At 41.2% G+C, this 12164-nt stretch overlaps 1 protein-coding gene across 1 annotated transcript in view; it reads left to right on the forward strand.

Moving 5' to 3' along the window:
* The window catches only part of LOC119891679 (protein crumbs homolog 1-like), a 34986-nt gene extending 23142 nt beyond the window's left edge, over nucleotides 1-11844 (forward strand). The window contains exons 8-13 of the mRNA XM_038703491.1: nucleotides 1530-2071; nucleotides 3082-3247; nucleotides 5305-6166; nucleotides 7166-7282; nucleotides 7448-7574; nucleotides 8332-11844. Coding sequence (XP_038559419.1) covers nucleotides 1530-2071; nucleotides 3082-3247; nucleotides 5305-6166; nucleotides 7166-7282; nucleotides 7448-7574; nucleotides 8332-8553 — 2036 coding nt within the window. The 3' untranslated portion in view covers nucleotides 8554-11844. The remainder of the gene's footprint in view (nucleotides 1-1529; nucleotides 2072-3081; nucleotides 3248-5304; nucleotides 6167-7165; nucleotides 7283-7447; nucleotides 7575-8331) is intronic.
* Nucleotides 11845-12164: the final 320 nt, after the last annotated feature.

Here is a 12164-nt window from a genome sequence, read left to right on the forward strand (position 1 = left end):
CTGAAACTGATCATTCATTTAAAGAAAACTAAAAAAAGGCATAGGCATAGCATAATACTAGTGTGTTGAAGATTCAAGTTATAAGGTTACTTTCTATTGCTCCTCTGTAAAGCTAAGAAGAACTTGCCACGAGAATTTCGCTTTCTTAACAGACACCTATTCTGCTTTTCCTTATTTTCTCTGAAAAACAATGTTGTATGTTCATATTAAATGTGGCCAAAGTTTCAAATAATGAGGTAAACGTACAGAATGTAAAAAAGAATGTGATGACACACAATGTCACAGTCCCCGCGAGCAAAAAGCAGGTGTGGAAGAAGAAGTGTGGAGATATGTCTAGCTATGCTAGACTACTCTGCTCAGCACTACTCTTTAAGTTAAGTTTTTGGAGGTTGTTCAGTGGGGAAAGTTCTTTTTCAGTTGTGAAGGAAAGTCAGTTCCTTGATGGACAGATTTATTTGCCAAAGTTACCGCTAATGTTTACTAACCATAACTACCGTTAGCTCAGTTAGCTGTGCAGCACGGCAATCAAATTAGCTAGCTAACTGGGAGCTTGTAGCAACACTCACTTGGGGCTCTGAGCTCCCAGTAGGGGCAGTTAGCTGAGCTAAAAGGACCACTAGCTGCACAACGAACTGTGATAACTAGCCAGTGACAGCTACAATAGTACTTTAATTTAAAATTATCTGTGAAAGTTTTCTCTCCATACAATATGATCAGTGAATAATGTTATAAAAGTTGTGTGTTTTTGTACAAAAATCAGTGAGGCCTGGCCAGAAACACACAGCTGGTCTGATAAACAGTACATTCTTCCAATTTAGTGCTCCATGTCGCAGTTTTCCAAGCTAAGTTACACTATGCCATTGCTGTCAAGCTGTAGGATCACATGCTGTGTTCCAGTTGTACTGGGAAGTCAAAATTTCCAAGTTCTCAGTTGGAAATTTTAACTGGAACGGGCCCTTAAGTTGGATTTCCAACTCGAAAAGTCGGGAGAGCTGCTCTACCCCCGACTTTGTGATCCCAGATGGCTGCTTCATGTATCAACAGTGAAAGCTGTAGTTTATACTGTTTATTAGCATTTCTGTGTATTTGTGTCCCATATAAATTTTTTTCATTCAACTTTGGTGTCATTCCCAGCTCCAACTTCTGATTTCCAAAGTAAATGGAATGCCAACAGCCAACAGCATTGGGTGTATAAAGAAACAGCAGCTCACAAGCACTGGGGAAGCTTCCATGAAGTAGACCCATTGGGACAAAGTGGGCTTGAAGGGCCAGTATAAGGGCCAAGATCCATAAGGATTTATCTCTGAATCATGCAAAGCTACTCTATGGAGTCCCAGAATCAAAACATTGAGCTGGAAATGACCATAATAGGTCCTCTTTAAGAAATACAGTTGGTTCTGAGCTTTCTTTACTAGGGTGGAGATGTGTAATGAGCTTACAGCACTAGAGAGGAGGAGGTTTAACCTCCAGTAAAAGACAGTTCTCTGTTTGTGATACTGATAACTTTGTGCTTCTCACACCCACCACAGAGTATCCGTCCTGGACCTTCGGTCATGAGAACACCATCAGCTATGCTGTCTTCAACATCTCGGAAAACCATGGAGACAACTTCACCATCTCCTTTTTAATGCGATCCCTCAAACACAACGGCCTGCTCCTACAGCTCCGTCGAGAAGGAAATCCCTACCTGACAATCTATCTGAAGGAGGGAACTGTTGCTATCTACAGCCCTCACACCACACTGCTGTCTGAGGCTACGTTTGTCACTGATGGCAACAATAATTTGGTGACTGTAGAGGTACACTATGGCCATGTAGTCTTCCCCAAAGCAGGGAATCATCGCGCCTTAGGGAATGTGAGTGTAGAGGCAGGGGATGTGGCATATGTCGGAGGACTCCCAGCAGGCAAGAGCATAAACGCCTGGGGAGGAATCTTCAAGGGCTGCCTGCAGGACATTCGGCTGGACCACAAGCATCTGGCCACTGAGGATCATGAAGAGGATGTGGAATTTTACCAGGCAAGCACAGAGGAGAACATACTGCCAGGATGCCAAAGTGATGACACATGCAAGGTAAAAGAATATATAGTCTGCTGTATGATCATCACTTAAACTACAGCGTGGACAAAATGTACGATCATGGGAAATGTGCTGAACTGATATTAGGTTAAAAAATCTAATATCAGACTGACACATATGAATGATCTTTTTGTAGTTTAGAGCAGTTAAGATTATTTTTACAGAAAAAATATTGCATAAGTTCCTATAGTAATCCAATAAAATTTAGGTCAGGTGTCTTTTGAACCCAGTAAGCTAGAACACTACATATTTTCACTACTGCTACTACTATTTCTACTACTGCTCAGCCATCCACCTCAGTGTTTTCTACTTCTATTCAGCACATTTTTCTGCTACTACTGCTTCTGCTACTACTACTGATCCTACAAGCACTACAACAATAACTATAACTTCTTAGGGATTTGGTCCTTTACTGTATCCTGTCATGAACAATGTCGTGAACATGTGTTAGAGGAGTGGAAGATTTGAGCTGTTGGTGGCGCCATATGTAAAGTCAGAGGATCACCAACATCATTAGAATTCATTCTATGGAGTCTGTGCCAAATGGAATAACAGCCCATCAAATACTTTTTGAGAACTTTTAATTTGGACCAAAGTTGTGGACAGAAACACTGACTAACCAACATTGCCATCTCTAGAGTCAAGATAGCATGCTACATTACGTAATTAAGCAGAATGCATGACGTCCAACATATCAGAGACTGACAAATATGTCTGACAATTCAGTTTTACTGAAATGTCCCAAAGAAATGCGATTATTATCTGCGAGTGTTTGGCTCTAAACACTGAACCCATGCTAATGGTTTTAGCGCCTTGCAGTGCTGTGTGATAGCTGGGCTGTACTGTTTGGCCTCAACTCTATTAACACTGATCTGGTTGTGAATCCTCTCGATCTGTAAGTTACAGCTGAGTCCTCTCTGCAGCTTTTACATTAGCAGTCGCATCAGGTGAGAGACTTTACAAGTGATCTTCTAATCCATCCATCTGTGTTTGTCTGTGCATAGGATGAGCCCTGTTTCAATGGCGGACACTGTCAGGTCACCTGGAATGACTTCAAGTGCAACTGTTCCATTAACTACTCAGGCCGACTGTGTGAGACACGCTTGTGGTGCGTCGACAACCCTTGTCTTGAAGCAGTGCGCTGTGCGGACCTACAGGATGGTTATGAGTGTGAGTAATTGATTGGCAGTGATTATCACCCTCTTAATTTCTTAATTAGACTTACAGTCTTGTAAAGAACCATTTAACATCAGATGGTAAGGGAAACCTGCTAACCTTAGGCCCTCACTGACATCAAAGGAAAAACTCCCTAACATAGTAAAAGAGAGGGAAGCAAATCTGTGACCTTAAGAATCTGACTGCAAGATGTCTATGAAGATTCTCAGTCATCCAGGTCATAGTTATCCAACGAAGGTTAAAATCAAGGGCAACTGGACATTTGTTGAAACTCAACAAATCCTGACCTATTGGCCTCAGGTGAAGATACCAACGATGGTCGTTCAGTCTTGGCCACAGGTAGTCTTAACGACTGTAACAACTGTCGTCACAGCAACAAGGAACACTAACGAACCAGCGGTATCGATGACCCGGGCCAACGACCCCACGGAGGTTAAATAGCTGAGTTTCCCTGCCAGTCAGTCAGAACTGAAGAAGTCCTTTTGGATGAGGGACGAAACGTCTTCCAGTATCTTCAACCAAGTCCAGTTGCCCTTGATTTTAACCTTTGTTGGATAATCTGACTGCAAGATGGTCTGAGAAGAAAGATTACCCAACAACATACAGAAATACAGAAACAACAAATATATGGTTGATGCTTTTTTCAAGGAGCAGTAACAGGGAGCAACAGAGACTCATGGGAAATGTGACACTGAAAACACAAAGCATATAGAGAAGCTACCAATCATGTTTACTATTTGTTAATCAAGGCATAAGGTATTAATAGGCCTACTTGCAGCGAGGCATTGTTCCTTCTCAATTGAGTGTGGCAATCCAGATATGGGTTTACTATGAATATTCTGCTGACATTGTTTATGCATAACTAATGAATTACCAGCTGTGAATGCCAACTGGTAAACAAATCTGTAGTATTTTAAGAATCTCTGAATCGGAGCTGCAGTAATAAGCTGCAGTAAAAGTGAGTGGATACACTTCTCTGCAATTCAAGCTGTCCCTTTAAAATTATCATACTGATACCATATGAGAAAACTAAAGTAAATGGTGAGTAGCTACAACAGTGGCTTCAAGTTGATTTGCTGGATTTTAATACTTTAAGAATGCACGAGAGCTCTACTGTTTATTGTGAAGATGAAACTTTCATGTTATCATCTGGTTGCTGCTGTTTACTTTCACCCCAGATGCAAATTCAAAAAATCCACTGTGGAATGTTTGGGGTGTATATGAGTAGCCTATGTAAATAACTGTATATACTGTTTTATTTTATTTTATAAATGTTACCATATTTTAATATAGCCCTACACTTAAGATGTTGTGTGTGTAGCATGAAGGAACTACACAAATCTACTACAACAATTTGTTATGCAACCTTGTGCTGTATAATGACTAATAAACTATCTAGTACCTTGTACCTTGTACTGTACCATTCCAGCAACAACAGTTAAACATATCTGAACCTTATACTGAGGACTAGTTAAGATACTAAAAAAAAGTTTTGCTTTCAGGGACAGCAGACCAGTTTGTGGTTTTTCAATCAATACACGGATCAAGTAACAATAATTTAATTAAATTTCATTTATATTGCGCCAATTCATAACTGAAGTTATCTCATTGCACTTTTCATATAGAGCAGGGAGAATGAGAACACACAGTAACTAACACAATGCAAGTTCCACATAGTGATGTAAAATAAAATTACAGTAACGGTAGTGATAATAATACAAATATCAAAAAGATATTAATAGTTACAATAACAATTATAGCAGCAATAATGATAATGATAAAAAAATAACAATAATAACAGCTTTGGCAGCGGGTGATGAGCAGTGCAGTGGGTGGGTGCAGTAGGTGACTTGCAATTATAGATCCACACTCTACAGCTTTGACAGAAGTAGAGAGGAGAGAGACAAGAAAGCACAAAACTATGGGAGAGGGAAGATTTTGTGCTAGTAACATGCATTAATGGGAAAACACACTATGTTTTGAATCATGTAAGCATGTAACTTGATTTCAGTAAATCTTCAAACTGCTCACATGATCTTCTCCTCCCACAGGTTTAACTGAAGCCATTTTTCAGGACAATGCTCTCCAGTATGTTGCCAACAGCTCCCTGCTGAACCCTGTAACCAACATCACCATGAATATACGGACGAGGGACACAAACGGGATCTTGTTACGGGCCGCCAGCAGAGCAGAGATCTTCTGCCTGGGTCTGCTCAACTCCTCCCTGCTGGTCAAACTGGATAGCGGGGCGAACTCAGAGCTGCTGGCCTTCACAAGTGAAAGGGTCATTGCGGACGGAGCATGGCATCAAATCCAGCTGACCATGCTCGATCCCACGCAGTTAACGTCCCGCTGGTGCCTCACTGTGGATGGGCAGAGAGTTGGTGGCAGCTTTGGCGTTGGCGGCAACCTCAACTTCCTTAATGACACCAAGATCTGGTTGGCGGAGAAATACACAGGATGTTTAGGGGAGGTGAGAGTGGGTGGAGTCTACCTGCCACTCATAAATGTACCAGACCCCCCTCAGATGAGCCGGTTCTCCAGACTGGGAGGGCACGAGCCAATCATAGGATGCCAAGGTGTACCGATTTGCGAGTCCCAGCCCTGCCTCAACCAGGGTGTATGTCAGGACCAGTTTAATGAGTTTAACTGCAGCTGCAGCGCAGGATGGGAGGGGGAACTGTGTGAGACTGAGATAAATGAGTGTTCTTCAGGTCCCTGTGTCTATGGTACATGTAAAGACCTTCTGGCAGACTACCAGTGTGACTGCGAGCCTGGGTACGCAGGGAAAGACTGTCAGGACGAGGTTGATAACTGTCAGGAGTTCACCTGTGTGAATGGAGGAACCTGCGTGGAAACAGTGGGAGCTCACACATGTTCATGTCATCCTGGCTACGTCGGCAAGCGCTGCCAGTGAGTACAGACTTTTCTGTTTCTCTACAGTTTCAGCTGTTGCTCATATTCATGACATGATTAAGCTGCAGTGTAATAACAGGTAGGCTGAAAACACCTTTTTTAACACAGGGTTGTACAATGATGAAAATCTGACAATTTCAAACCTGCCTGCAGGTTGTGGGGGTCATAGGTTTAAGCTGATCTAGCAATGTGGCCTCACACATGGTGGGGCACTCCTGCTTGTATTGCCTGTGACGGTCTGGATTGCTCGTCACATATCTTTGGTGTTATTGGTGTTGAGGTCTCTCTCCAGTCTCTCCTGATGTCAGAACACAGTCACCCTTCAAGTGTAATAGCTCAATCCGGGATGTTGTGGTGCAGCCAGGTCTCAGTAAAGATGAGGGCACAACTGTCTCTGATTTTTTGTTGCTGAGTTAGCCTGAGTCTATGACATTAGCCCGGAGTAGACTAGGAAGTGGTATAGCCTTAGGTCCAAGCTGGGTTATCTTAGCTCTTCCCTCTCTTCCATGGAGCGATCGTGCCACGTGCTATGATGTTTCACCCGGCTGGTCTGGCTAAGTGGTGGAAGATGCTGTGGGCAGTTATCATCTCAAGGCACTTAATCCAATCCCTGTGTACCATGTTAAATTTGGTAAAGTTGTTTTATTGCTAAAAAAATATAGATTAAACTACATTAATCATAACAATGCCATATCAGCATGCAGCCAAACAATATACGTTTATGCAAAAGTTGTTATAAAATTAGACTAGTTGGTTGATTGTGCAATGAAACGGTTATGACTGGTGGGACAGTTGAGCACTTGATTTGATGTTGCACAAGCCACTATTAGTGTCAAATACACAACTCTCAAGTTCAAATAACTGTGATATGATTGTGGGATTAATTGTGAAGCTTTTAATTTCACCTCAACTGCTTTCTGGTCATAATTTAAGGTCACCTAATTGTATGACAACAAAATGATTAGAGTGAAATGAGTATGTTTGTGTGTGAAATAGGTGGCGTTTCCCTCCCGTGGCATGCGATGCAAACATAGAGTGTCTTAATGGCGGGGTTTGTATTGGAGGTGACTTCGGAGGCAACTGCACCTGCAAGCCAGGATACACTGGTGCCAGGTGAGAGCAGCACACTGCACATTCCTCAGCACACACCTGCTGCTCATGAGAAAGTGTGTCTAAACCATATACAAGTGTAAAGGTCAGGAGAGTGTGTGTGTGTGTGTATGTGAGCTACTTCTCTGTCACTCAGCATTCTGTTAAAACCCTGCTGATGTGTTTCAGGTGTGAGACAGAAATAGATGAGTGTGAATCCAGCCCTTGTCTCAACGGTGCCACCTGTCTGGACAGACTCAACCACTTCCAGTGTGTGTGTGTGCCGGGTTTCAGCGGCACACTCTGTGAGAGCAATGTAAGTGACGGACAGATCCTTTCACTGACACTGGCTTTGAGTTCATTCACTTTCACAGCACACGTGCTCAATTAGAACCTGAATATGAGTGATGGGATTCAGGTTCCTGTTAGCTGCCACAAAAGCCATGATCTAGAAATGTGAATTATAGTAATTAAGGTTTCCCTGACAACAGCAATAAACAATCAGATAAAACAGCGTACCACTTTCTGATAAGGTGCCCTTTATAACAGGTGTATAAGATATAGCTAATGGCTTTATCAACGTTAAGAAATATTTACAGATGACTTATAGAGCTGTTATTAGACAAACATAAAAATAACTTTTGGGTTGCCATGTTGAGTAAAAATACCTTTGGTTGGTGTTTATTGATCCTGATTTTCAATCAGATAAAGGGGTCCTAACTTATGGAACTCCTTTTCCCATTTGGTTTTTACTTAAATATAACTCGGCTTTTAGCTCTTAAGTTTCACTGCCAGCACCTCTCCAATGAAGTTTGTCTCTGACGCTTTTGAAAAAGTGATCGATTATTGTAAAAACAATGTATTAACAACTTTTATAACTGACTTATTACAAAAGGAGTTAAAATGTTAATATGTTGTTAATTAATGGATTGTTGGAGAATAAACACTACTCAAAAGGATTTCTACAACCTAAGTGTTGCTAATAACATATCTATAAAACATATGCCATATTAAAAAGTGGTACCAACACAGGAATGGTCATTTATACATACACTCTTTCTATCCTCTTGCAGAAAGAGGAGCATAAGGAGCGAGTTCCCTGGCTGGCAGTGACCATCCCCCTAACCACACTGTGCGTGTTACTGGCCATACTGGTGGTGTTTTTCCTTATCATGACAGCACGGAAGAAACGTCAGTCAGAGGGCATGTACAGCCCTAGCTCACAGGAGGTGGCTGGTGCCAGGCTTGAGATGGGCAGTGTCCTCAAAGTGCCCCCAGAGGAGAGGCTGATCTGAGGCCTGCAGCCATGCCTCACAGCCTTACTTCCAGTGGATCTATCTATGTACAGGGTGATGAGAACATAGTCTCTGCAGTGTCACACTGCTGGGTCCTCCTGCCCTACAAGAAACTGATGGAGGATAATTCAAAGACTGATCCTCCAACTGGACAAAACTATTGAGGGTGAAGCCTCAGAGGTGTACAGCTAAAGACCAGAGGCGGAGAAAGACTCCTGAGTCTCCTGACAACTCAGGCTGTCCCGATGGGGAGAGTGTGGCCAAAGGATGCACTGACCCTGGACATCCCATTTAAGAGTTAGGTCTTGAGGACAATCTCAAGCTTAACTCGCACGGGACCAAAAGTCATATGAGGACCACCTGTACTAAAGAAAAGTCCAAAAATCTGTGGATATTAAGAAATGTATTCACACAGGCTGAAAATCATTGAAACTGAAATTCTCTGATGCACTCTAAACGGTCATGTAAGGGCAAGTAATTCCTCATTTATGGTTTAGCAAAGCAAAACATTCAAAACCTCCTTTTGCACATCGCACTGCTGATCTTGTTTTGCATGACAGTGGAAAGAGGAATGTGTAGGAGAATATACATTTGAAACAAATTATTTCTAATTAGAGTTGTATTTGAATAAGTATACCTTCACCAACATACTTCTTGTAGTAGTATTACATTACAAGAGGGTGTCTGTGAAGAGACTTTTTTGGAGACAGACACTAATTTATATCTTGGCTTTATCTTGTTAGCGGTCCCTTGGTAACGCTAATCCTGCATGACCACAGCTCTTCTGCCATAATGGGTTTTGCCACCTGATTTCTCCTTTTTTTCTCTCTTTGTGATTATAATTTTTTTTGTCTGTCAAAAAAATGCAAGCAGCCGTTACAAAATCAGTTGAAGTTATGTTTGATTCAAACCTCATGTTCTACTTTGCTGAATCAGAAAGTTAATTAGTGACTCTGAAGTGACCCTGTGAATGTGAGTATGAATGGCTGTTTTTTCTCTATGTGTAGTGTGATGAACTGGTGACCTGCCTCCCTGCTGCTCCTTGCAACCCTTCAAAGTATAAGAGGTTATACATAATGGATGAATGGATGGCACCAATGACAATTACTTTCTAGATTTCAAAGTTTACTTTGACTTTATTTCATTTGACCTTGTGCAACTTCCCCAATATTGTGCACATGTGGCACAGATTAGATTAACTATATGGCCAAAAGTACTGTATGTCACTTTTGGGTGTATTACATCATTTGGTCTAAGCCCCATTAGTTTCCAATGAAGTCTTAATTTCACAGCATACAATGACATTTTAGACATTGTGCTTCCACCTTTGTGTCAGTTTGTGTTTTTCCCCCTTCCTGTGGGGGGAAATGGTTTTCAATTTGCAGAGAGCCCTGACCTTAACCCCATCCAATACCTGTGGGATGAGCTGGAATGCTGACTGTGGGCAAGACCTTATCACTCAACATCATTGGTCACCTCACTAATGCTCTTGCTGAATGGGAGATAATCCCTGGATCCAGGTTGAAACATCTGGAGGAAAGACTGAAAGCAGAAGAGTGGAGGCTGTTATAGCAGCACATTAATGTCCATGGTTTTGGAATGAGATATTTGGCAGTTAGATATAATGTTCAGGTGTCCACATATGCCTGACATGTGTATTAGTGAAGCATAAAGGGGCCAGATCTGCTTGAGGTCAGCCCCCCCTAAGAACATATAAGAAGCCCTCCAGCATCAGATCTGCGCTCCAAGTCTTCCAAGGTCTTCAGAAACAGCCCTGTGAAAAACCTACCCAAATCTGAAGTACATGCATACATTTTTGAAAAAGAGACACCCGGTCCCACGTGCACTGATTTCCTCAAATATTTTTTTCAGTGGTGATTGTGAGTAGAGCTGATAGTACCCTCAGATTCATTCAGATCCACTTCAATATTAGACATGGACACTGGCCCGAGACCAGCAGCAGCAAAATTAGAACCCTCCCCAGCCCGAGTATAATTTGGACCTGGTCTGACACCGACAGAAACATCACTGTAGAATTGCTCAAATATTCAAATGTTATTATTACAAGCTTTACGGTATTGTACAGTCAAACAGTGTTATACAGTGCTGTGACTTAATAACAGAACATATACAGGGGAGATAAGTTCCCCAGCTATGTACCGGTCTCGGTTCCTCCGGGCTTAGTGGACCTGTGAAGGCCTCTTCTCTACATCGACTCACCCCAGAGTTCATATATTATATGTGGATTGACTGATTGATTGCAGATAGCTATATGACTATAGTTTAGTCGTATGAGTTATGTCTATGTTTTGAAGTGACAATAGAAATAATGGTTATACAGGATATTCAAACCTGACCTCCCAGCACACTGCTGCTTCTCTCACTGAGTACGAGGTTGTTGTTGTTCCTACCGGCAACCTATGATGTTTAATTAAATCACTTAATGTTCCTATAAAAACAGCTGCAGGGAATGTAATGTACGTGCATAATGAGATGATAGTATGTGCCTTTATGTTCTCCTGCATCCATGAAACACAAGAATCCTGTGGTCTGTTTTTATATTCTGTGTTGAGACAGATTAAAGCCTTTGTGTAGACTGTACTTCAAATGATTCAAAGAAGAGTTCACTGACAGAAACATCGCTGTGAGCAGTGCTCACATATTCAAATGTTGTTAAAAGCATTATGATATTGTACAGACAAACAATGTTAGACAGTGCGGTGACTTAACAGAACATATACAGGGCAGATAGATATCCCAGCTATGTACAGAATGGTAGTGATTTTTACACTGGAGCTGTCTTTACTAAAGCTGTACCATGTACAGCACAGAGATCAGTACATAACGAGTTCTATTCCAAAATATTTTATATTCACTTTAGGAAATAACAATCATTAACTAGAGTTGTTAAAAGACAGGATTCAGTTTGTGAGTGATACTAACGGATCAACCCAGGATTATTACTGTAATTCACCTACTAGCACTCATCTAAACATCATTTAATATTTGCTGTTTCTGGGTTGCCTGTGGTTTTTCAGTAGTTCCCCTGTTTTCTAAAAGGGAATATCTCATTTTGGAATAAAACTTATTCATTTGTACTCAGAACACTTTTCTGTGTGGGGGATTTTATGGTTTGTCTGTAAAGAAAGATGTATACTTCCAATCCAAATGGATAGTTACACTGTAATTGTGTGTATATAGTAGGAAATGCCACTTTAATTGGATTCAAAGTCGGTGTGTATATGTCTTAAAAAGTGTTCAAGGAAAATAAAACACAAAGGAAATGAATAACCCTGGAAAAATGTTTTTTTTATTTTGGAAAAAACATGCCAGCATTAATGCTCTTTGGTGACAATATATACAAAAACTCTTTGAATCACCAAAGACTGCCAACTACGCATCTGGTTTTATCTCTCATGTATCCTAGAAAATCACATAATGTTGATATATATAGTCCCTCATTCCAAAATTTCATGTGGTAGTCAGCACTCAAGTCAGACATGCATGCATCTCCAAGATGTTTACCTCAGAAGAAAAGGCATTAAAGCAATAAAGATTTTTTTAATTGGTAATTTGGTTAAAATAAGCAAATTTGTCATTTATGTAAAGGT

This window comes from Micropterus salmoides, unplaced genomic scaffold (genome assembly GCF_014851395.1).
Source record: "Micropterus salmoides isolate LMB-PRFRI ecotype aquatic unplaced genomic scaffold, ASM1485139v1 Ms_hic_scaffold_7, whole genome shotgun sequence".
NCBI classification, from domain to species: domain Eukaryota; kingdom Metazoa; phylum Chordata; class Actinopteri; order Centrarchiformes; family Centrarchidae; genus Micropterus; species Micropterus salmoides.